Below are 24,838 nucleotides of genomic sequence, written 5' to 3'. Positions count from 1 at the left end.
GGATACGAATTAAATACATATTTTTATAAGAAGGGCCTCTTTTATTTATTTTAGTTTAATAAGAATCTGATTGGGGGCCAAAATCAGCACTTAACAAACCTTGTCCTTTATGTAATGTTCTAATAAAACTAAAACATTTCTGAAAATCATGTTTAAATTTCTGGAATTAGTTGCTCATTACACTGTCAGGCAATGGTTGTTCAAAACATAGGTTTGAAAATATAAGCGGTGTATATGTCAAATACAACAAGAAATAAACAATTTTATGTCATCACATTGTGTACAAATGATTATTATGATAAAAGCACAAGTTCTGCAAATGAGATAATTTAGGAAAAATATTGATTTTTCATACTTTCCTGCTTCTATAAACAGACAAGAAAACAAATCAAGCATATGATATTAGTCCTTTATGACCCTTTTTTGTGTACAAAGTTTACATTTAAATGACATTAAAAAAAGCAACCATTTTTTCACCAAAGCTATATTCATATCTACATAAAATATATGATGAAATTGGTAAGATAAAAAATCTAAACAGGAAGACATTTATGCAATCTAGGTTTTGTCATTTATATTTAACTCATTCGGCCCCAATCCTGTCTGAAGGCATGATCCGGTTTCTGCATTCATTGGCCGATCCCGCCTGTAGTCGTGAATTGTTTACTGCATTCAATGGCCAATCCCGTCTCCAGGCATGATGAATGTGTGTTAGATACAACGTCTCTGATTGGTTAGAAATGGGTTTATTCCAAGAACTAAACAATTATTAAACCAATCAGAAATGATTTTACTTTCATTTGTGGAAATCTGAATTGTTCTGAAGCAAAAGGCTAAAGTTTGAGAGTGGTTTAACTACATGTGTTCTGTTCATGAAAAATCGTAAATGATGGCGGACAGAAGAGTGATTTTTGATGAGAGCAAAAATGTGGAGTTTCTCGGGTTTGATCTCGAAAATATTGAGCAAGCTAAGGAAAGATAGGTTCAGCAGTTGAATATTTTGTGAGATTTCGATTTGGACATAGAAGTTTCTGAGACTGAATCGTCTGAAAATGATGATGATGATGGAGTTCTTGCGGATAAACGATGCACATAAGTTTGTAAATACTGGATAAATAAGTTGTGAAAGACTTCGACAAATTGGGAAAAAAAATTCATTTGAAATAAATGGTGAAAATTTCGTGGATTTTGTTTGGATATAAGAAGAGAAACTAAGGTAAGAATGAATGCTTGTGCACGATGTTTTCAAACAGGTAAAAACTATGGGGCACAAGCAGCTAGACACAGCTTTGTGCTTCTGAGGCATATCAGCAGAGATACTGAAAACAGTGCTGGGGCCGAATGAGTTAATGAAACTTCTACTTATATCTCATATTTTGTCACAAAGAAGAATAAAAATATGCGACATTTCTATATATTTGCAAAAATTAAAAAAGTAAATGTCAATTTCCAAAGTTTACAAATTTGCCAAAAAATTTTCATACTTTTTCACAATTACTGGAATGAAAAACTAGCTTTTGGACCTACTTTTGGTAAATGCAATAAATGCTACACAACTATCAAGATGTTAAATATATTAGCTTACAAAGTTTACAATTTGCAAAAAAAAATTCAAATAATTTTTCACAAAATCTCCATATCCACATCATATATGGAAATCGACATATTACATAATTCAAGGAATGTGCAAATCATCATTTTAAATACAAATTTGATTGGTTTTCAGTTCTGATCAAACAGCAGTTCCATTGTGCATCTACATTCAACTCGTCCTTCCTCCTTACATTCTTGGTGAATCAAACAATGTCACAATAGAGTTCACGGTAATTATTGTAGAAGGATTGAACTTTAACCAGTTTTCCTCCAATTCTCTGCATTGCCATAACCATAAAGGCGTCTGCAAAAAGTATTCCTATGTTGCTGAAACATTTCAACTCACAAACTATATTTTCTGAGACCTCTAAAGTTAGGTATCCATCTCACAATATCACCAAATGAACATGAAGTTCACATCTAGACTTAACATTAAATTGATTAAAAATTAAATCTGACTTGAATTTTACCAGTCAAAACTCAAGTTCTGCTGACTTACAGTATTTGTCACATGCATGCTTACATTATCCATACTTCTACTCTGTCACAGCATTTCTACTAGATTCAATTTTCTGCACATCTGAGAATCGTACAGTCCCAGATGTCAGATTAATGGACTCTGCTCCCACTTGTCCCTCACATGCTCTGAGTTGTGAAGGATCTGTGTTGGACATTGGCTCGGCATTGCTGATAAGATCTGGCAGTGACTGTTGCTTAATTCGCCGCTGTCTGCGTATAATCAGCACTACAACCAGGAGAGCTAGGGATATGGCTAGAAGACCACACATTACCCCTATGGCAATCACGACTGCATTATTTACTGAAGAAAAAAAAAAATCACATTTAAATACTGCAAGTCATCAAATTTTCATAAACATACAATATCATAAGTCCAGCTCAACTCTAAATTTGCCACAATTAATTATCAAGTTCACGATAGCCGAAAAAAAAAAATACAAACATTTTTGAGGTCATTACAAATGTCAAATTTACATATCAGTAATTCACAAAATTAAACTATTGTTCAAAGTAGCAAAGAATCTGATAGTTTTTACTTTTATTATAATCTTTAGGTAACAGAAGACTGGTTCTTGTAGTTTTGAAGTTGGACAAATAAGTATACATCACTCCCTTGATAACTCGCACCCTTAGTGGTGTTTAATATTATCCTGCCAAATCGGGAGTCCCCAGAGCAGGAAACTAGACTAACTGTTGACACACCACCATACAAAATTCCTTTTTTTCAAAAACATGCAACATTTATTTCGTGAGACAATCGTCTACGTTGAAACTCAAATTTGTACAATATTGATGTCATGATTTCAATGGAATTAATAATGACACTTCTTATCATGCTTGAGGAAACCTCTGAGTGCCAGTCAAGAATTCTCTGAAACTCGCTTGCCCGTCGCTTGGCTGCCTTGTTATCTTTCATCACAATTATGAAAGAGTCAGTTAATTTAAGGTATTTTATGTTACATACACAATAACATTTATAAGCGTTTGACTGATCAAATGAAGTGAGTTCACCCAATTTACGACCGGGGCCACTAGATTTTAAATTTGTGGGATTTTTGTGCCTTTTAACTTTTCTTTTATTCCACCTCCTTTATTTGATTCAAAAGACATAATTAATGTGATAATACAAAGGAGGCCAGCTTTTAATTCAGTGCAACAATACAACAAATACTTCCAGAAGTCAGTTATCAAAACATGGTTGGCACTTAATTAGGCTGATGCATTTTACGTTTAATTACAAGAGGACACATTGCATTTATGATGATTACACTTAAAAGATAGAACTAGAACACAAATTTCAATTGATAAAACAAATATTTAATTTGTATTTATTTATTAAAGTACTGCCTCCACTCAGCATGAGAGACATTTTCATTGATCAAAATTTCCTTACGTTAATTGCAGTGTACTAGGAATGTTGCTTGGAAAGAAAATGTATATAATTGTATGACCTATTTTTAAATTTTGATATTTCAAAGTGTTGATTAAAATATCCACGTCCTATCTACCGTTTTCAACGATAAAACAAGTGATACATCAAAGTTTCCATTACCAATTTTAATCGTGATTTTCTTCAAGTTCAACAAATAGGGATCAATTTTTGGGGTATTTTCTGGTTATAAAATTGGGATCAATGCCTGACCCCGCGTTATAACTGGGTTCACGAGTTATCAGGGTGCGAGTTATTGAGGGAGTGGTGTACTATTGCTTGTTTGTCATCATAGCTCTATCACAATTATTGGATATTCATCAGCACAAAATATTTTGTATCAAGAACATACCATCACCCTTATTAGGGACTCTGGGTACTTCTGTTTTATACCTGCCATACACAATGGACCTATTTAGATTCTGAAAAAAGGCTAACTTCTTGTTTTTGTTTATATAAATTATTCCTCCTATCTGGACCTATAGCTTTTTGCCATGTCCATTTTAGGTAAGTCATCAGGGTAGTAATAGTTCTAGTAGAGCAACCTTACAACTATTTGTTTCTGTAGTGACAAATGCTTGGATGTTTCATAATATAATCAGGGTAATACCCAGCATGTCTTGTTATATTTGGTTTATGGTGTCATTACATAAATTATTAATTATATTTTGGTCCCAAACAGGTCATACACATTCACATTAAAGGCATTTATATTTTTTACTAATGGTGGCCATATCTTATTACGGATTGGCACTGTTTGAATAATCTTGAAAATCCATCATGCCAATATTCTTTCTGTCAAATTTGGTAAAATTCTGTTGAGTGGTTTATAGTGGATGAAGGACTGGCATCATTGTACAAAACTTTAAAGGCCTTTGTAGTTTTTTAGTTTAAAATAGCAAATGTTGAAAGACATATGGCCATATCATAAGCTCACTTGGTCAGATGAGCTAACAAACCAAATCTTTGTATAATAGCTACTTCATAACAGTGTATGGTTTAGGGAGACATGATCGCATTACTCTTCTACAGGTAATGTTTCATTTGCTCCCGACAATGTATAGTTGAGGGAGACATGACTGCATTACTATAGAGTGTTCCCCCTCTTGAATGCCCCCCCGCCCCAGCAGCCACCTCATCCACATGGCCAGTTTTCTCAGCCCCGATGAGTTTGTGTGCAAAAGTTCTCCTCATGGGCGAACATCCCTCTGTGACATGCAGCCAGCAGTTTTGGGCAAAAATGTCAAATTTATCCCTCACAAGTAGCCACAGTTTATTTTAATGTGTGTCCAGAACCAATATTTAATTTATATGCTGAAGTAAGGAATCAGATTATCTCTACTGATGTCTGTTTCTCGATGTCCAGTTTCTGCTAGTGAAAGAGTGTTGGCTAATGTATACTATAATATATACCACTATTATTATATCATTATCTATAACCACCCATGTTTACAGGAACAACAATGTTGTCAAAGAGTTTGGGCTTCACACAGCTTATGAGTTGTTCTCTTTGATTACAACTGAATGTAACTGTCAAGATCATAACATGGTCAGCATAGGCTAAATAAAGATTTTGTGGATTCACACATAAAAAGAGAAATTAACTTTGAACAAAATGGAACCAGAGAAAGACCAAAAAAATCGTGCAACAGTATGTATATCACTTCCCTTAAACACAAGGCATTTGGTCTACTCTACAAAAATAATTAAATTATAGTATTGTACAATTAGCATCATAGAAATAAATCGTCACAAAACTTTAACATGTCATACCATAAATGGAAAATTATTAGTTTAAAGTTGTTTAAACTAGATGACAGTGGTGAAAATTCTTGCCAAAAAATTATGATGTAGGAAAGACTCAAATAAAAAATATCGTAAAAGATAAGGAGAATTTTCTACAGCACTGGGAAAATGAGTAAATGGAAACAAAATGATTCTAAATACCAAATGATGATTATCAAAAGATTAAAATGACATTTTTAAATGGTTTTGCAATGTGCGTGCCAAAAATATCCCACTCGCATTTTGAAATAAGTCTAATCTTTAGAAAGGAAGAACCTTTTATATAAGAGGGGGACCACTGTACTACAGTTTCATTTCATCCAGTGTATGCTTTAGGGAGACAGGACTGCACTACTATATTACAGACAATGTTTCATTTCATCTAAATAGTGTATGGTTTAGGGAGACAGGACTGCATTACTATACCACAGACAATGTTTTATTTGGTCTTTGATTGCCACAAACTCATTATATTGGGTTTTTCCTTTTCTTACCAGGACCACAATATTAATTTTTACTTTGATGAAAACCATATTAAATTATTTTCTGCCTGACTGTGCCACTCGGAAATATATTCTGAGCTGGACAGTGGCTTTTTTCACAAAAAGCATTAAAATTTCTAGTATCATTAGTTTTAGTCTATGAAGTGATGGGAATGTGGTCAACATGGCAAACTTTGAACACATGTTTAAGGATTTTGCATGTTTTAACTTTTCTTTTAATCTGTATACTTGTCACAGAAGTTTAACATCTTTACCATTTAGTACTATATTTTTCTAGTTTTCTTTGGGAGGCTTTTTCTTCCCCGAGTTTATTTTTGCAACTCTTTCTGTTTACATTTTTTGAACTCAACATTTACTCAGCTTCACACAGTCAGTATGAACAGAATTCTGAAATTCTGAAAACAATATTTAAAAAATAATGCCAATCTTTATGAGCAGATGTCTTTGATATGGAAGATGTCTTTGATATGGAAGATGCCTTTAGGATGGATTTCACCGTCTCCATTTCTCACTGAATATTTCTCCTGTAACTCTAACATAATACATACACAGTCTTGTTTCGTAAATTAGATATTTATTATCTTGCTCACAATGAATGTCACAAAAAGCTTTTATTAAAAGGGAAACATCTCATTTATAATCAAAGGATTATACTTTTCTTACAAATGCATCAAGCGTCTGGATGGAACAGCTCTAAAAATTAAAGACAAAAATGAGCAAGCAGGTAAGGTCAAGGTCACTGGGAACAATTGATTAAATTCTAGGCTTGCTGTCATTGGTTAAATCTGTGGATCTGGAAGTACTATCTATGGTTACCACAGAGGAACAATTGTCACAAATGGTACAAAAGTTTACCGTGGGAAAGATTACTATTTATCTGGATGTCAAAAGGTCAAGATCACAGTAGTGAGATTGTTTGAATTTCTTTTCAAAGAAGAAAATAATAATGTTACATGAAATGTTTGCTACTAAGTTTTAGATTTTGTATCAGATTCACTATGGTGATGATAACTCTAAGGGACAAAGGTCAAGGTCACAGGCTGAATTGTTCTTTATATTTTGGAGTAAATTGCTGAGAACCATACAAGAATATCTTCTGGGTTTTTTTCAAAGATGGATTTCAGTCAGATCAGGCTCAGATTATTTTAACAGAATAACGGTGTGCATAAAAGGTCAGAGGACAAGAAGGATTGTTTGGTGTTGTTGTAGAGTTTAACGCCATTTTTCAGCACACGATAGGCTATACATGGCAGCCAGTATTAATGGTGGAGGAAGAACCCGGGAAATCCCTGGAAAGAACCACCAACCCTCGAGAAGCTACTGGCCACATACCCACATTGGCCGAATCCGAGACTCGAACCTACGCAGGCAGAGGTGAGATGGCAGTGATCTGTAACAGAGAGCGCTTTAGACCACTCGGCCACTCGGGGCCCCAAGGGTTGTTTGGTCCTATGTTACTAAAACTGCAGCAACAAAAATACTGCTGATGAGGCAATAAATTTATGTATTATTTTAATCTTCATACCAGGGCAACTATCCTCATTCCCTCGCATCTTAATTTTGTCTTGAATGAAATCAGCTTTTGCAAGACCCTCAACATGGAAATCAGCCTAAAACAAAGAAAAGTACATACATAAAGTACACACGAAGTGGTCAAGTGCTAGTGGCAATTAGGTCACGACTCCTGTAGTATGAATAACTGATCAGCCAGTGCACACAGTGTAGTCTATTGCTTGACAGCTTGAGGCTATTAGCTCATGACTATTCAATAGTCAATATTCAGTATTGTAAACTGATCAGCCAGTGCACACAGTGTAGTCTATTGCTAGACAGCCTGAGGCTATTAGGTCATGACTATTCAATAGTCAATATTCAGTATTGTAAACTGATCAGCCAGTAATATTTAAAGGCTGTGCTATATTTTAATGTGATAAAAGTTGATGTACTTGAAACAAGAATTCCACAGAACACTGTGTATTGCTTACTCTGCTCTGGCATATCCCAAATAATCCAAAAAGTGTGAAAAGTATGTCATTATAACCTTTTGCCTGAGATAAGCATACCTCTCTCTGCAAGTTTTTTGCCTGTACATGCATCAGTGTCAGAGAGACTGACCAAAAATATAATGTTGATATCTACCATTGTTATAATCCTTTATAAGTCTTGTCAACAATTGCAAACAACATAGACCCTGATCTGCCATTGCATAATGCACCAGCAGATTATAGTTTGTGTTGTTTATTCTAGCATCAGGTCTTAACAAACTGCATAGTGATAGATCTGCCAGTGAATCATGTTATGGCAGATCTGTGTTGGTACAGTTTGCAGTTCAATCCAACTTATAAGAAAGGATGTATGGTATGCCAGAAATAACAACAATGCAATCAGAAAGGTGATAATTATGTCCTACCTGACCTGATGACAACAAACAATGAGTTACGAAGAACAAGCAATGTTCTGTCTAATCAAAGTATCTAAAAAGACTAGACCAGATCAGAATTCACTTGCTCAGTATAGACTAATACAATTCAAACAATAACTATAACCATTTACCAGCTTTAATGAGAGTCAGAGATTCACATCGATATCTGTCTCTGTTATTGAATGATTACATTTGGAAAAGTACGATTTTGTTTCTAGTGCTTTCATCTCCACTTTACTAAATGTGCAGGAATGTGATTTAAAAGTGCTCTTTTATGCTCTAGGAATCAACTGAGAGTACATTTCCAAACAAACCATAGCATATTTGTGGGCTGGTTGTTTTGGGTTTAACACCCTTTTTATTTCAGTACATTACAGACTCTTCAAGGCAGCCAGTATAAATGATGGAAGAACAGCCCAGGAAAACCGACCCATGGAAAGTTATTGGCAAGCTTGCTCACATAACCACACTGGTAGAGTTAGAGACTTGAACCTATGCAGAGAGAGGTGAGGTTGCAGTGATCAGTAAAGGTGAGTGCTTCAGACCACTTGGCCATCCAGGGCAGGGCCCCCACTAGCATTAACAAGCTGAGGTTAGTCACCTGCAATCATTCTGATCCTATTACTAGGTCAGGCATTGTTTGTTTATAATAAATCAAGCTTCACTGTATAAGAGTTCTGTGAATGACAGATTCTAATCCAAGCAGTTTTTAACAATCATCAATGCTGGCTTTATTAAGGCATGCTTGGCTCGAGTGATTGTTGACTAATAGGTCCTAATGATCTGGACCATTAATCAAGGAATATGTTCTTAAACAAAATCTGCTGCGCCAGAACCATTATTTTCACATCACAGTTACCACAAAAAGTGACCCATGACCATTGGACTCCAGACTCAGAGTTTTGTTAAAGGAACTTACTCTTGAACAAAAGTTATGCAGTAAAATCCAATTCTATTTTTAGCCCTAATAACCCTGACCTTTGGCTTTTTAACACCATACTCAAAAAGCCCTTCCATGTCTTAAGTGCAAGTGTAAACATAACATGATCTACCTTATGGCAGGCATATAAAAGAAAAACATTTGTCGGGGTAAAATGAAGGCTCAAAACTGCTGTGATTACCATGCTCATCATAAAAATTCTATCTTAAAAATCAGTGGACTACAATATTTGCAATGGTTTCCAGTTTAGTACATATGTTCTACAATTGTTCCCAAACAGCATTTCATTTCCAAAGACCCAAAAGATACTTCTCAGATTATGTTGTACCTTGGAGAGTACTTAAGATAAACTCTCCCAAAAAACAAACTGCAATGTTGGTATAATCAAAATAACATGATACAATGGTAGCAGTTTGTTATATCCCTGATGTCACTGGCTTTATTTTAGTGCTATATCCCTAATTGTCATTGACTTTCTTTTAATGCTATATCTCTAATTGTCATTGTCATTGTTTTAGGGATATATCCCTAACTACCATTGGCTTTCTTTTAGTGCCATATCCCAAATTGTCACTGGCATTGTTTTAAGTGCTATATCCCTAATTCTCATTGGCATTGTTTTTGTGCTATATCCCTAACTGTCATTGGCATTGATTTAGTGCTATATTATTAATTGTCATTGGCTATCTTTTAGTGCTATATCAGCTAATCATCACTGGCATTGTTTATTAGTGATATATCCCTGATGTCACTGGCTTTATTTGAATGCTATATCCCTAATTGTCATTGGCCTTGTTTTAGGGATATATCCCTAATTGTCATTGGCTTTCTTTTAGTGCTATATCCCTAATTGTCATTGGCATTGATTTAGTGCTATATCATTGTCATTGGCTTTCTTTAAGTGCTATATCTCTATGTCACTGGCATTGTTTAAGTGACATATCCCTGATGTCACTGGCTTTATTTTAATGCTATATCCCTAAGTGTCATTGGCATTGTTTTCGTGCTATATCCCTAATTGTCACTGGCATTGTTTAAGTGCTATATCCCTAATGTCACTGGCCTTGTTTTAGTGTTATATCCCTAATTGTCACTGATTTAGTGCTATATCACTAATTGTCATTTTGCTTTCCTTTAGTGCTATATCCCTAATCGCCACTGGCATTCTTTAAGTGCTATATCCCTTATGTCACTGGCTTTTTTTAAAATGCTATATCCCTAATTGTCATTGGCATTGTTTTAGAGCTATATACCAGTCACTGGTATTGTTTTAGTGATGTATCCCTAATTGTCATTGGGATTGCTTTAATGCTTCATCCCTAATGTCACTGGCTTTGTTTTAGTGCTATATCCCTAATTGTCACTGGCATTGATTTAGTGCTATATCACTAATTGTCATTTTGCTTTCTTTTAGTGCTATATCCCTAATTGCCACTGTCATTCTTTAAGTGCTATAACCCTAATGTCACTGGCTTTTTTCTAATGCTATATCCCTAATTGTCATTGGCATTGTTTTAGAGCTATATACCTATCACTGGCATTGTTTTAGTTATGTATCCCTAACTGTCACTGGGATTGTTTTAATGCTTTATTCCTAATGTTACTGGCTTTGTTTCAGTGCTACATCCCTAATTGTCACTGGCTTTGTTTTAGTGATGTATCCCTAATGTCACTGGTTTTGTTTTAATGATGTATCTCTAATGTCACTGGTTTTGTTTTAGTGATGTATCCCTAATGTCACTGGTTTTAAGTGATGTATCCCTAATGTCACTGGTTTTGTTTTAGTGATGTACCCCTAATGTCACTGGTTTTGTGTTAGTGCTATATCCCTTATGGCATTGGCTTTCTTTTAGTGCTATATCCCTAATTGTCATTGGCATTGATTTAGTGCTATATCATTGTCATTGGCTTTCTTTTAGTGCTATATCTCTATGTCACTGGCATTGTTTAAGTGATATATCCCTGATGTCACTGGCTTTATTTTAATGCTATATCCCTAAGTGTCATTGGCATTGTTTTCGTGCTATATCCCTAATGTCACTGGCATTATTTTAGTGCTATATCCCTAACTGTCATTGGCATTGATTTAGTGCTATATCACTAATTGTCATTTTGCTTTCTTTTAGTGCTATATCCCTAATTGCCACTGGCATTCTTTAAGTGCTATATCCCTAATGTCACTGGCTTTTTTTTAATGCTATATCCCTAATTGTCATTGGCATTGTTTTAGAGCTATATACCTGTCACTGGCATTTAGTGATGTATCCCTAATTGTCATTGGGATTGTTTTAATGCTTTATCCCTAATGTCACTGGCTTTGTTTTAGTGCTATACCCCTAACGTCACTGGCATTGTTTTAGTGATGTATCCCTGTCACTGGCTTTGTTTAAGTGCTATATCCCTATTTGTCATTAGCACTGATTTAGTGCTATATCACTGTCATTTTGTTTTCTTTTACTGCTCTATCCCTAATTGCCACTGGCATTCTTTAAGTGCTATATCCCTAACGTCACTGGCTTTTTTTTAATGCTATATCCCTAATTGTCATTGGCATTGTTTTAGAGCTATATACCTGTCATTGGCATTGTTTTAGTGATGTATCCCTAACAGTTACTGGGATTGTTTTAATGCTTTATTCCTAATGTTACTGGCTTTGTTTTAATGCTTTATTCCTAATATTACTGGCTTTGTTTTAATGCTACATCCCTAATTGTCACTGGCTTTGTTTTAGTGATGTATCCCTAATGTCACTGGTTTTGTTTTAGTGATGTATCCCTAATGTTACTGGCTTTGTTTTAATGCCTTATTCCTAATGTTACTGGCTTTGTTTCAGTGCTACATCCCTAATTGTCACTGGCTTTGTTTTAGTGATGTATCCCTAATATCACTGGTTTTGTTTTAGTGCTATATCCCTAATGTCACTGGCTTTGTTTTAGTGCTATACCCATAACGTTACTGGCTTTGTTTTAGTACTACATCCCTAATTGTCACTGGCTTTGTTTTAGTGTTGTATCCCTAATGTCACTGGTTTTGTTTTAGTGATGCATCCCTAATGTCACTGGTTTTGTTTTAGTGCTATATCCCTAATGTCACTGGCTTTGTTTTAATGCTACATCTCTAATTGTCACTGGCTTTGTTTTAGTGATGTATCCCTAATGTCACTGGTTTTGTTTTAGTGATGTATCCCTAATGTTACTGGCTTTATTTTAATGCTTTATTCCTAATGTTACTGGCTTTGTTTTAATGCTACATCCCTAATTGTCACTGGCTTTGTTTTAGTGATGTATCCCTAATGTCACTGGTTTTGTTTTAGTGATGTATCCTTAATGTTACTGGCTTTGTTTTAATGCTTTATTCCTAATGTTACTGGCTTTGTTTTCGTGCTACATCCCTAATTGTCACTGGCTTTGTTTTAGTGATGTATCCCTAATGTCACTGGTTTTGTTTTAGTGATGTATCCCTAATGTCACTGGTTTTGTTTTAGTGCTATATCCCTAATGTCACTGGCTTTGTTTTAGTGCTATATCCCTAATGTTACTGGCTTTGTTTTAGTGCTACATCCCTAACTGTCACTGGCTTTGTTTTAGTGTTGTATCCCTAATGTCACTGGTTTTGTTTTAGTGATGTATCCCTAATGTCACTGGTTTTGTTTTAGTGCTATATCCCTAATGTCACTGGCTTTGTTTTAATGCTACATCCCTAATTGTCACTGGCTTTGTTTTAGTGATGTATCCCTAATGTCACTGGCTTTGTTTTAGTGCTGCATCCATAATGTCACTGGCTTTGTTTTAGTGCTATATCCCTAATGTCACTGGCTTTGTTTTAGTGCTGCATCCCTAATGTTACTGGCTTTGTTTTAGTGCTGCATCCCTAATGTCACTGGCTTTGTTTTAGTGCTGCATCCCTAATGTCACTGGCTTTATTTTAGTGTTATATCCCTAATTGTCATTGACTTTCTTTTAATGCTATATCTCTAATTGTCATTGTCATTGTTTTAGGGATATATCCCTAACTGCCATTGGCTTTCTTTTAGTGCCATATCCCAAATTGTCACTGGCATTGTTTTAAGTGCTATATCCCTAATTCTCATTGGCATTGTTTTTGTGCTATATCCCTATCTGTCATTGACATTGATTTAGTGCTATATTATTAATTGTCACTGGCTATCTTTTAGTGCTATATCAGCTAATCATCACTGGCATTGTTTATTAGTGATATATCCCTGATGTCACTGGCTTTATTTGAATGCTATATTCCTAACTGTCATTGGCCTTGTTTTAGGGATATATCCCTAATTGTCATTGGCTTTCTTTTAGTGCTATATCCCTAATTGTCATTGGCATTGATTTAGTGCTATATCATTGTCATTGGCTTTCTTTAAGTGCTATATCTCTATGTCACTGGCATTGTTTAAGTGACATATCCCTGATGTCACTGGCTTTATTTTAATGCTATATCCCTAAGTGTCATTGGCATTGTTTTCGTGCTATATCCCTAATTGTCACTGGCATTGTTTAAGTGCTATATCCCTAATGTCACTGGCCTTGTTTTAGTGCTATATCCCTAATTGTCATTGATTTAGTGCTATATCACTAATTGTCATTTTGCTTTCCTTTAGTGCTATATCCCTAATCGCCACTGGCATTCTTTAAGTGCTATTTCCCTTATGTCACTGGCTTTTTTTAAAATGCTATATCCCTAATTGTCATTGGCATTGTTTTAGAGCTATATACCTATCACTGGCATTGTTTTAGTTATGTATCCCTAACTGTCACTGGGATTGTTTTAATGCTTTATTCCTAATGTTACTGGCTTTGTTTCAGTGCTACATCCCTAACTGTCACTGGTTTTGTTTTAATGATGTATCCCTAATGTCACTGGTTTTGTTTTAGTGATGTATCCCTAATGTCACTGGTTTTAAGTGATGTATCCCTAATGTCACTGGTTTTGTTTTAGTGATGTACCCTTAATGTCACTGGTTTTGTGTTAGTGCTATATCCCTTATGGCATTGGCTTTCTTTTAGTGCTATATCCCTAATTGTCACTGGCATTGATTTAGTGCTATATCATTGTCATTGGCTTTCTTTTAGTGCTATATCTCTATGTCACTGGCATTGTTTAAGTGATATATCCCTGATGTCACTGGCTTTATTTTAATGCTATATCCCTAAGTGTCATTGGCATTGTTTTCGTGCTATATCCCTAATGTCACTGGCATTGTTTTAGTGCTATATCCCTAACTGTCATTGGCATTGATTTAGTGCTATATCACTAATTGTCATTTTGCTTTCTTTTAGTGCTATATCCCTAATTGCCACTGGCATTCTTTAAGTGCTATATCCCTAATGTCACTGGCTTTTTTTTTAATGCTATATCCCTAATTGTCATTGGCATTGTTTTAGAGCTATATACCTGTCACTGGCATTTAGTGATGTATCCCTAATTGTCATTGGGATTGTTTAAATGCTTTATCCCTAATGTCACTGGCTTTGTTTTAGTGCTATATCCCTAATGTCACTGGCATTGTTTTAGTGATGTATCCCTGTCACTGGCTTTGTTTTAGTGCTATATCCCTAAGTGTCATTGGCACTGATTTAGTGCTATATCACTGTCAATTTGCTTTCTTTTACTGCTCTATCCCTAATTGCCACTGGCATTCTTTAAGTGCTATATCCCTAACGTCACTGGCTTTTTTTAATGCTATATCCATAATTGTCATTGGCATTGTTTTAGAGCTATATACCTGTCATTGGCATTGTTTTAGTGATGTATCCCTAACAGTTACTGGGATTGTTTTAATGCTTTATTCCTAATGTTACTGGCTTTGTTTTAATGCTTTATTCCTAATATTACTGGCTTTGTTTTAATGCTACATCCCTAATTGTCACTGGCTTTGTTTTAGTGATGTATCCCTAATGTCACTGGTTTTGTTTTAGTGATGTATCCCTAATGTTACTGGCTTTGTTTTAATGCCTTATTCCTAATGTTATTGGCTTTGTTTCAGTGCTACATCCCTAATTGTCACTGGCTTTGTTTTAGTGATGTATCCCTAATATCACTGGTTTTGTTTAGTGATGTATCCCTAATGTCACTGGTTTTGTTTTAGTGCTATATCCCTAATGTCACTGGCTTTGTTTTAGTGCTATATCCATAACGTTACTGGCTTTGTTTTAGTGCTACATCCCTAATTGTCACTGGCTTTGTTTTAGTGTTGTATCCCTAATGTCACTGGTTTTGTTTTAGTGATGTATCCCTAATGTCACTGGTTTTGTTTTAGTGCTATATCCCTAATGTCACTGGCTTTGTTTTAATGCTACATCCCTAATTGTCACTGGCTTTGTTTTAGTGATGTATCCCTAATGTCACTGGTTTTGTTTTAGTGATGTATCCCTAATATTACTGGCTTTGTTTTAATGCTTTATTCCTAATGTTACTGGCTTTGTTTTAATGCTACATCCCTAATTGTCACTGGCTTTGTTTTAGTGATGTATCCCTAATGTCACTGGTTTTGTTTTAGTGATGTATCCCTAATGTTACTGGCTTTGTTTTAATGCTTTATTCCTAATGTTACTGGCTTTGTTTTCGTGCTACATCCCTAATTGTCACTGGCTTTGTTTTAGTGATGTATCCCTAATGTCACTGGTTTTGTTTTAGTGATGTATCCCTAATGTCACTGGTTTTGTTTTAGTGCTATATCCCTAATGTAACTGGCTTTGTTTTAGTGCTATATCCCTAATGTTACTGGCTTTGTTTTAGTGCTACATCCCTAACTGTCACTGGCTTTGTTTTAGTGATGTATCCCTAATGTCACTGGTTTTGTTTTAGTGATGTATCCCTAATGTCACTGGTTTTGTTTTAGTGCTATATCCCTAATGTCACTGGCTTTGTTTTAGTGCTATATCCCTAATGTCACTGGCTTTGTTTTAGTGTTATATCCCTAATTGTCACTGGCTTTGTTTTAGTGATGTAACCCTAATGTCACTGGTTTTGTTTTAGTGCTATATCCCTAATGTCACTAGCTTTGTTTTAATGCTACATCCCTAATTGTCACTGGCTTTGTTTTAGCGATGTATCCCTAATGTCACTGGCTTTGTTTTAATGCTACATCCCTAATTGTCACTGGCTTTGTTTTAGTGCTATATCCCTAATGTCACTGGCTTTGTTTTAATGCTACATCCCTAATTGTCACTGGCTTTGTTTTAGTGATGTAACCCTAATGTCACTGGTTTTGTTTTAGTGCTATATCCCTAATGTCACTGGCTTTGTTTTAATGCTACATCCCTAATTGTCACTGGCTTTGTTTTAGTGATGTAACCCTAATGTCACTGGTTTTGTTTTAGTGCTATATCCCTAATGTCACTGGCTTTGTTTTAATGCTACATCCCTAATTGTCACTGGCTTTGTTTTAGCGATGTATCCCTAATGTCACTGGCTTTGTTTTAGTGCTGCATCCCTAATGTCACTGGCTTTGTTTTAGTGCTATATCCCTAATGTCACTGGCTTTGTTTTAGTGCTGCATCCCTAATGTTACTGGCTTTGTTTTAGTGCTGCATCCCTAATGTCACTGGCTTTGTTTTAGTGCTACATCCCTAATGTCACTGGCTTTATTTTAGTGCTATATCCCTAATTGTCATTGACTTTCTTTTAATGCTATATCTCTAATTGTCATTGTCATTGTTTTAGGGATATATCCCTAACTGCCATTGGCTTTCTTTTAGTGCCATATCCCAAACTGTCACTGGCATTGTTTTAAGTGCTATATCCCTAATTCTCATTGGCATTGTTTATGTGCTATATCCCTAACTGTCATTGGCATTGATTTAGTGCTATATTATTAATTGTCATTGGCTATCTTTTAGTGCTATATCAGCTAATCATCACTGGCATTGTTTATTAGTGCTATATCCCTAATGTCACTGGCTTTGTTTTAGTGCTATATCCCTAATGTTACTGGCTTTGTTTTAATGCTACATCCCTAATTGTCACTGGCTTTGTTTTAGTGATGTAACCCTAATGTCACTGGTTTTGTTTTAGTGATGTATCCCTAATGTCACTGGCTTTGTTTTAGTGCTATATCCCTAATGTCACTGGCTTTGTTTTAATGCTACATCCCTAATTGTCACTGGCTTTGTTTTAGTGATGTATCCCTAATGTCACTGGTTTTGTTTTAGTGATGTATCCCTAATGTTACTGGCTTTGTTTTAATGCTTTATTCCTAATGTTACTGGCTTTGTTTTAATGCTACATCCCTAATTGTCACTGGCTTTGTTTTAGTGATGTATCCCTAATGTCACTGGCTTTGTTTTAGTGATGTATCCCTAATGTCACTGGTTTTGTTTTAGTGATGTATCCCTAATGTTACTGGCTTTGTTTTAATGCTTTATTCCTAATGTTACTGGCTTTGTTTTCGTGCTACATCCCTAATTGTCACTGGCTTTGTTTTAGTGATGTATCCCTAATGTCACTGGTTTTGTTTTAGTGATGTATCCCTAATGTCACTGGTTTTGTTTTAGTGCTATATCCCTAATGTCACTGGCTTTGTTTTAGTGCTATATCCCTAATGTTACTGGCTTTGTTTTAGTGCTACATCCCTAACTGTCACTGGCTTTGTTTTAGTGTTGTATCCCTAATGTCACTGGCTTTGTTTTAGTGTTGTATCCCTAATGTCACTGGTTTTGTTTTAGTGATGTATCCCTAATGTCACTGGTTTTGTTTTAGTGCTATATCCCTAATGTCACTGGCTTTGTTTTAGTGCTATATCCCTAATGTCACTGGCTTTGTTTTAGTACTATATCCCTAATGTCACTGGCTTTGTTTTAGTGTTGTATCCCTAATGTCACTGGTTTTGTTTTAGTGTTGTATCCCTAATGTTACTGGTTTTGTTTTAGTGCTATATCCCTAATGTCACTGGTTTTGTTTTAGTGATGTATCCCTAATGTCACTGGCTTTGTTTTAGTGCTGCATCCCTAATGTCACTGGCTTTGTTTTAGTGCTATATCCCTAATGTCACTGGCTTTGTTTTAGTGCTGCATCCCTAATGTTACTGGCTTTGTTTTAGTGCTGCATCCCTAATGTCACTGGCTTTGTTTTAGTGCTACATCCCTGATGTCACTGGCTTTATTTTAGTGCTATATCCCTAATTGTCATTGACTTTCTTTTAATGCTATATCTCTAATTGTCATTGTCATTGTTTTAGGGATATATCCCTAACTGCCATTGGCTTTCTTTTAGTGCCATATCCCAAACTGTCACTGGCATTGTTGTAAGTGCTATATCCCTAATTCTCATTGGCATTGTTTATGTGCTATATCCCTAACTGTCATTGGCATTGATTTAGTGCTATATTATTAATTGTCATTGGCTATCTTTTAGTGCTATATCAGCTAATCATCACTGGCATTGTTTATTAGTGCTATATCCCTAATGTCACTGGCTTTGTTTTAGTGCTATATCCCTAATGTTACTGGCTTTGTTTTAATGCTACATCCCTAATTGTCACTGGCTTTGTTTTAGTGATGTAACCCTAATGTCACTGGCTTTGTTTTAGTGCTGCATTCCTAATGTCACTGGCTTTGTTTTAGTGCTATATCCCTAATGTCACTGGCATTGTTTTAGTGCTGCATCCCTGATGTCACTGGCTTTGTTTTAGTGCTACATCCCTAATGTTACTGGCATTGTTTTAGTGCTGCATCCCTAATGTTACTGGCTTTGTTTTAGTGCTACATCCCTAATTGTCCCTGGCTAATAGGCATTAATATATCTATTCATCATGGAACAGTCTGGCTGTAGATAATAAAAGTGCCTCATGATCCATACCTCATGTTGGATATTTTCATGGATAAATAGTGACTAATGTTATCCACAGGTACATGTGCTTGATAAAGGTAAGAACTGTGATCAACAATTTTCAAGAATGTCAAAGCTTTCACTTTTCGTAGATATTTCCTAATTAAAGTTAATTGCTTATAGTTTTAGCAAGTATTTGATTACTATAAATTGATATAATATGTGCTTTGGGAAATAAAGGACACACCATGCAAAATGGCATTACAATTTTCTGTCATACTAGTACACACCATGCAAAATGGCATTACAATTTTCTGTCATACTAGTACACACCAAGCAAAATGGCATTACAATTTTCTGTCATACTAGTACACACCATGCAAAATGGCATTACAATTTTCTGTCATACTACCTCTACAACTAGATCATCCTGAATTAGCTGCTGCTTGACTTCCAGCTGAACATTTTCATGAAAGCCAGGCACTAGGACTATCTCTTTACTTTTGCTGAAGGTGTATCTCCAATCCACAGGTGGCCTCTCATTCTACAAATGAAGCACAACAAAAGGTATTACAGTTAAATGAATCTTGTCCTATCACTAGTCATTTAACTCCCTGACTTTACAGACAAATCAAATTGGTTATCTGAACAATCAAGATATATCTGGATAACTTATATTTGACTGTACTATAATTATCTCATGCCAAATATGGGCATTTTCTCACATGGATATATTGGCAAAAAAAAGTTTTCTTTAGCCCAACCCTAGCTCCAAAATACAGTGTTTTAAGTTCAGGAGGGCTGACTGTCTTACACTGAGGATCTGACAAAAGTTTTCAAGCAAAAATTCTGGATTTGCCTTATATTCCTTGGGATAGTGTAACACACCAACATATCCAAAATTAACTACTCCAACTACAACCACCCTCCACAGGCATCTGATATTTACGATATAAGCTTAAATACCAAGTCTAACCACAATCTGATTGGAAATATGGCAACTAGAATGATAACAAACTCTGTCAATTTGATAGAAGACCAACTCAATAATATCCATATCATTCACAATCAGGCCCATACCAGGTACCAATCAGGCCCATGCCAGGTACCAATTAGGCCCATGCCAGGTACTGATGATATAAGCTTACATACAGAGTCTAACCTTAGTCTGATTGGAAATATGGTCTCAAGAGTGGTAACAAACTCAGCGAATCAGACACAATATCATTTCATTATTACGCATGGATGTCACTCATAACTGGACTCATCCCAAAGCTTGACAATATAATCTTACACATCAAATCTTATCAGAAATGGTGATTCTGGAGTTTTCACAAAACACGGTGGATAGGAAGACAATGGATGACACAAGATGGACATATGGGCAATACCATAAAGTTCACATGGCCAGACAAGCAACCACAACTCATTTGCAAAACAGATTACAGAAATTTAAATCGACGAAAGGTCACAAAGGAGCCAAAAGGTGCAATTTTGTTAAACAAGATGGTGAGGGCATGTAAGTCAAGCCAACTATTGAAGCATTTCTGTACAACATGTGACCTTAATCACAAGGTCAAAAGGCTGAATGAACAGGTAACAAAATGAATTATTTCAAATTAGCTTCAAAACGATTTGTCCCAGGTTTGAAGAAAGGCCATCAATGAGTTTAGTTAAAACCCTGAAGTGTTACATGTTTAGGCTCTCATAAACAGTAACAAGAAAAGAGTGAAGAAAACAAGCTTTGTAAAATTTAACAAATGATTTATTTCCCTAGAAAAACAAGGTAAAAATGAAAAAAAAAGAACTTACAGTTTTAACAATCAAATCAAAAAAAAATCAAATAATCCAAGAATTAAAAATTAGAAGTCCTAGTAATAAAATGTTCTAGTGAATTTTAGTTTGAGTCCTGATGAAAATCCAAAATGGAAGGCGATGACATATACTGTAGTCAGTATAGCATTGATGTGTCAACAGTTCTTTGTTGATCCACAAAAAATAATATTCTGGTGTTTGAATTCCGAATAAAATTTCAATAAATGTCTTTGTCCAAGAATTTTGTACGAGCACTTAAATAAATATTCCCATGGAAAAGAATTAATCTCTTAGAATCCAAATAATTTGAAGAAAAATTAAAATATAACTCCAACTGGTCACAACAGAAAAAAAACTTGATATCTAAGTGTTTAAAAGCCCAACACACTGGTTCATTTTAAGAAACTGATTATACAGTCAAAACACAAAACAGATACCCGTATAAAGGTCATGTGATCACTTTCTAGAAGCAGATCAAAGCTTTAAATGCTTAACAACACATACTCTCAGTCAGCCTCGAGTTCACTCTTATCAATCCCACATTACGAATGAATAATAAAAAAGTTGTTTACTTGATTCTTAATCAATGTCAAGAACTACGTCAGGTTTTAGATATAAATTTCTATTATCAGGGATGGTCCTGGCTTTTAAAAAGCTGTCGCCAAAAAAATCGCCAACCTCAATATTTTGTCGCCAATTTTCAAAAAGTGTCGCCAAAAAAAGTAGTGTACATTTTTCCAAGTGTTAATTTAGTCTATTAATGTAACAGGCAATGAAAATTACAAAAGATGGATTAGTTAATACTTTAATTACAACAAGCATTAACAAAATGTTACAAAGTGTTACATGAAGATCCGTCGCGATTTTAGGGCTGCCCACTTGTTGAATGCAGTTTCAAAGTCTAATTTTTCACATCTGTACATGCTGATTCTCATTAAATTCTCGAGAGATGAGATGCAGAGCTTATTTCTGATGTCAGTTTTTATGAGGTTCATCTTACTGAATCCACGTTCACAGTCCTCAGTGCTGACAGGTGACACCAGTAGTCTCTCAGCAGCCCCCCATCCTAATGGCTAGCTTCATAAAGCTTGTAGCGAATTGCTTCCTGAATCCCAAGAATGATCACTGAATGCTGTATAAATTTTCTCGACAAGAAAAATAGGATCTCCATTCCCACGAATGAAACTTACACGAGTCTACACCTGGCAATATTGGACCGTATATATAAGCATAAATTCACACCCAATTTAGGGATTCTTTCACTCCTGTATTTTGAGAAATAAATAATTATTATTAATTATGCAAAACTGTTCTTTTTTGCTATTTCTTGTTGCGGAGTTTAAGTCTCTGCAGCCGTAAATCAGGACTGATGGCAAAAGGAAAAGATCAATGAGCAAAATGCCGCACTGGTGACAGATGTAATTGTGATTTAGATTTTTTCCATTTGCTTTGTATTTATACACAGTAGTCGGTACTTCAAAGCTTATCAGTTTTCTATGAAGGTTCAGCAAAACTATTGTATTGGTATATGCATAAAAAAAACCCCAGAAGGATTAGCCATACAATTAATTGTATCTGTTCTATTCGCGTCTTCAGAAGTCGGTCAGTTGTAGGTATAGTGCGGTAGCATGATTGACTGTATCGCAGCATACAGTACTCAGCCCAGATGTCAGCATAAGCAGATTATGATGTAACAATGCACTGTAAAGATGGGGTTGTCAATAAGAACAAAGGATCGTTTGTGTAACAGATTGATTCCAATGCATTGCTTAGTCAAGTTTGTGGCTTCCTTTCGTTCTGCCTTTTAATTTATCCAGTCCAAATCATTGATTGTATGTACAAATTATATAACCAAAAAGTATGTCGCCAAAAAAATCGCCAGATGGGATATTTTTGTCGCCAATAAGGAAAAAAAATCGCAATTTGCGACATTGGCGAAGCCCAGGACGATCCCTGATTATGAGGTGTTTACGATAAAACAGTCAGGTCAAACTAATTTCTGGAAAATGTCAAATTCCAGTAAACAAAATTACATTAATATAACCTGTAATGGAATACAATTTTTTTAAAACAAACAAACAAACAATTAAATTAAATCAAATATACATTAGAGAAGGCAGACCTGAATGCTATATACTACAATTGGGAATCTAATTTATTAGACATTTTACTGCCAACAATTTATGCATATTCGTTCATTGGCAAATGTACTAACCACCAAAATGCAACTCCTACTGAAAAGCAAAGTGCCGTTTACTAAACAGCCTGATATGCATATGTAAGATTTACACATTATGCAAACATTTACTAAACAGCCTAATATGCATATGTAAGATTTACAAATTATGCAAACATTTTACTAAACAACCTAATATGCATATGTAAGATTTACATGCTATGCAAACATTTACTAAACAGCCTAATATGCATATGTAAGATTTACACATTATGCAAACATTTACTAAACAGCCTAATATGCATATGTAAGATTTACAAATTATGCAAACATTTTACTAAACAACCTAATATGCATATGTAAGATTTACATGCTATGCAAACATTTACTAAACAGCCTGATATGCATATGTAAGATTTACACATTATGCAAACATTTTACTAAACAGCCTAATATGCATATGTAAGATTTACAAATTATGCAAATATTTACTAAACAGCCTAATATGAATATGCAAGATTTACACATTATGTGTGCATTTATTAAACAGGCAGATATGCATATGCAAGATTTACACACTATGCAAACATTTGCTAAACAGCCTAATATGCAGTGGCAAGAAATACATGCTATGCAAACATTTACTAAACAGCCTGATATGCATATGCAAAATTTACACACTATGCAAAGCTTGTACCAATAAAATCTGCTTTTTGTTCTGTAACACTGTTTAAATGATGTGCACATTTTCATCATGTGTGACCAACTACCTCTGACACTCATTCTCATCATGTATGACCAACTACCTCTGACACTCATTTCGATCATGTATGACCAACTAACTCTGACACTCATTTTCATCACGTATGACCAACTACCTCTGAAACTTTTTCATTAAAACATTTTGCTTATGTCTTATGTTTAATGCCAACTTCCATGTCAAAATTTTGCCAAAATTGCCATAAAGAAAAAAATTTGTTTCTTAACTTCCTTTTCAAAAAAGTCATTCAAATCTTTTATACAAGAGTACATGCAGGATACCAAATAAAGGGTGTAGTAATGAACAGCCCAAATTGCAACCCAGCAATTAACTGCAGAAGCTCGATAAATGACTGATAATTGTCCATAAAAATTGCATTAAATTTATTCCCAAAATAAATAATAATATGAACAAATTGTCATGATTTCTACCTCTCTCTCTTGGTCCATGATGAGAGGAGATGTATTTTGAGTGTTCACAGACAACTGTTGACAGAAAGACAATGGGTGTCCTGAATATCACCAATGGTTTATAAAACAAATCAGCACTGAAGTTACTCCATCACACCCGTTAGACTGATGTAGCATTATGATCTGATTTAAATGAGAGTGCAAATGTTGATACAGCTTACCGTAATGTGGAATGTGACATCCATTGGATAATTACATTTCAATAATAAAGCTTACCATAATGTGGAATGTGACATCAATGGGATCAATGCATTCATTAATAAAGCTTACCTTAATCTGGAATGTGACATCAACAGGACCATTACATTCATTAATAAAGCTTACCTTAATCTGGAATGTGACATCAACAGGACCATTACATTCATTAATAAAGCCTATTAATGTGGAATGTGACATCAACAGGATCAATGCATTCATTAATAAAGCTTACCGAATGTGGAATGTCACATCAATGAGATCACTGCATTCATTAATAAAGCCTACGTTAATGTGGAATGTGACATCAATGGGATCACTGCATTCATTAATAAAGCCTACCTTAATGTGGAATGTGACATCAATGGGATCACTGCATTCATTAATAAAGCTTACCTAACGTGGAATGTGACATCAACAGGATCAATGCATTCATTAATAAAGC

At 35.1% G+C, this 24,838-nt stretch overlaps 1 protein-coding gene across 6 annotated transcripts in view; it reads right to left on the bottom strand.

Annotated features, from left to right (window-relative positions):
* Positions 1-395: 395 nt before the first annotated feature.
* LOC149798721 (uncharacterized) overlaps positions 396-24,838 on the bottom strand; it is a 42,728-nt gene continuing 18,285 nt past the window's right edge. For all 6 annotated transcript variants that reach the window (XM_089957588.1, XM_089957590.1, XM_089957587.1 and 3 more), the window contains exons 4-6: positions 19,390-19,521; positions 7,355-7,439; positions 396-2,413 (exon numbers count right to left, since the gene is read on the bottom strand). In XM_089957588.1, the coding sequence (XP_089813714.1) occupies positions 2,130-2,413; positions 7,355-7,439; positions 19,390-19,521 (501 nt within the window). In that variant the 3' untranslated portion in view covers positions 396-2,129. The remainder of the gene's footprint in view (positions 2,414-7,354; positions 7,440-19,389; positions 19,522-24,838) is intronic.

The sequence above is a fragment of the Sinohyriopsis cumingii genome, chromosome 5, assembly GCF_028554795.1.
Source record: "Sinohyriopsis cumingii isolate HCF-2022 chromosome 5, ASM2855479v2, whole genome shotgun sequence".
NCBI classification, from domain to species: Eukaryota; Metazoa; Mollusca; class Bivalvia; order Unionida; family Unionidae; genus Sinohyriopsis; species Sinohyriopsis cumingii.
This window is presented reverse-complemented; position numbering and strand designations above follow the sequence as displayed.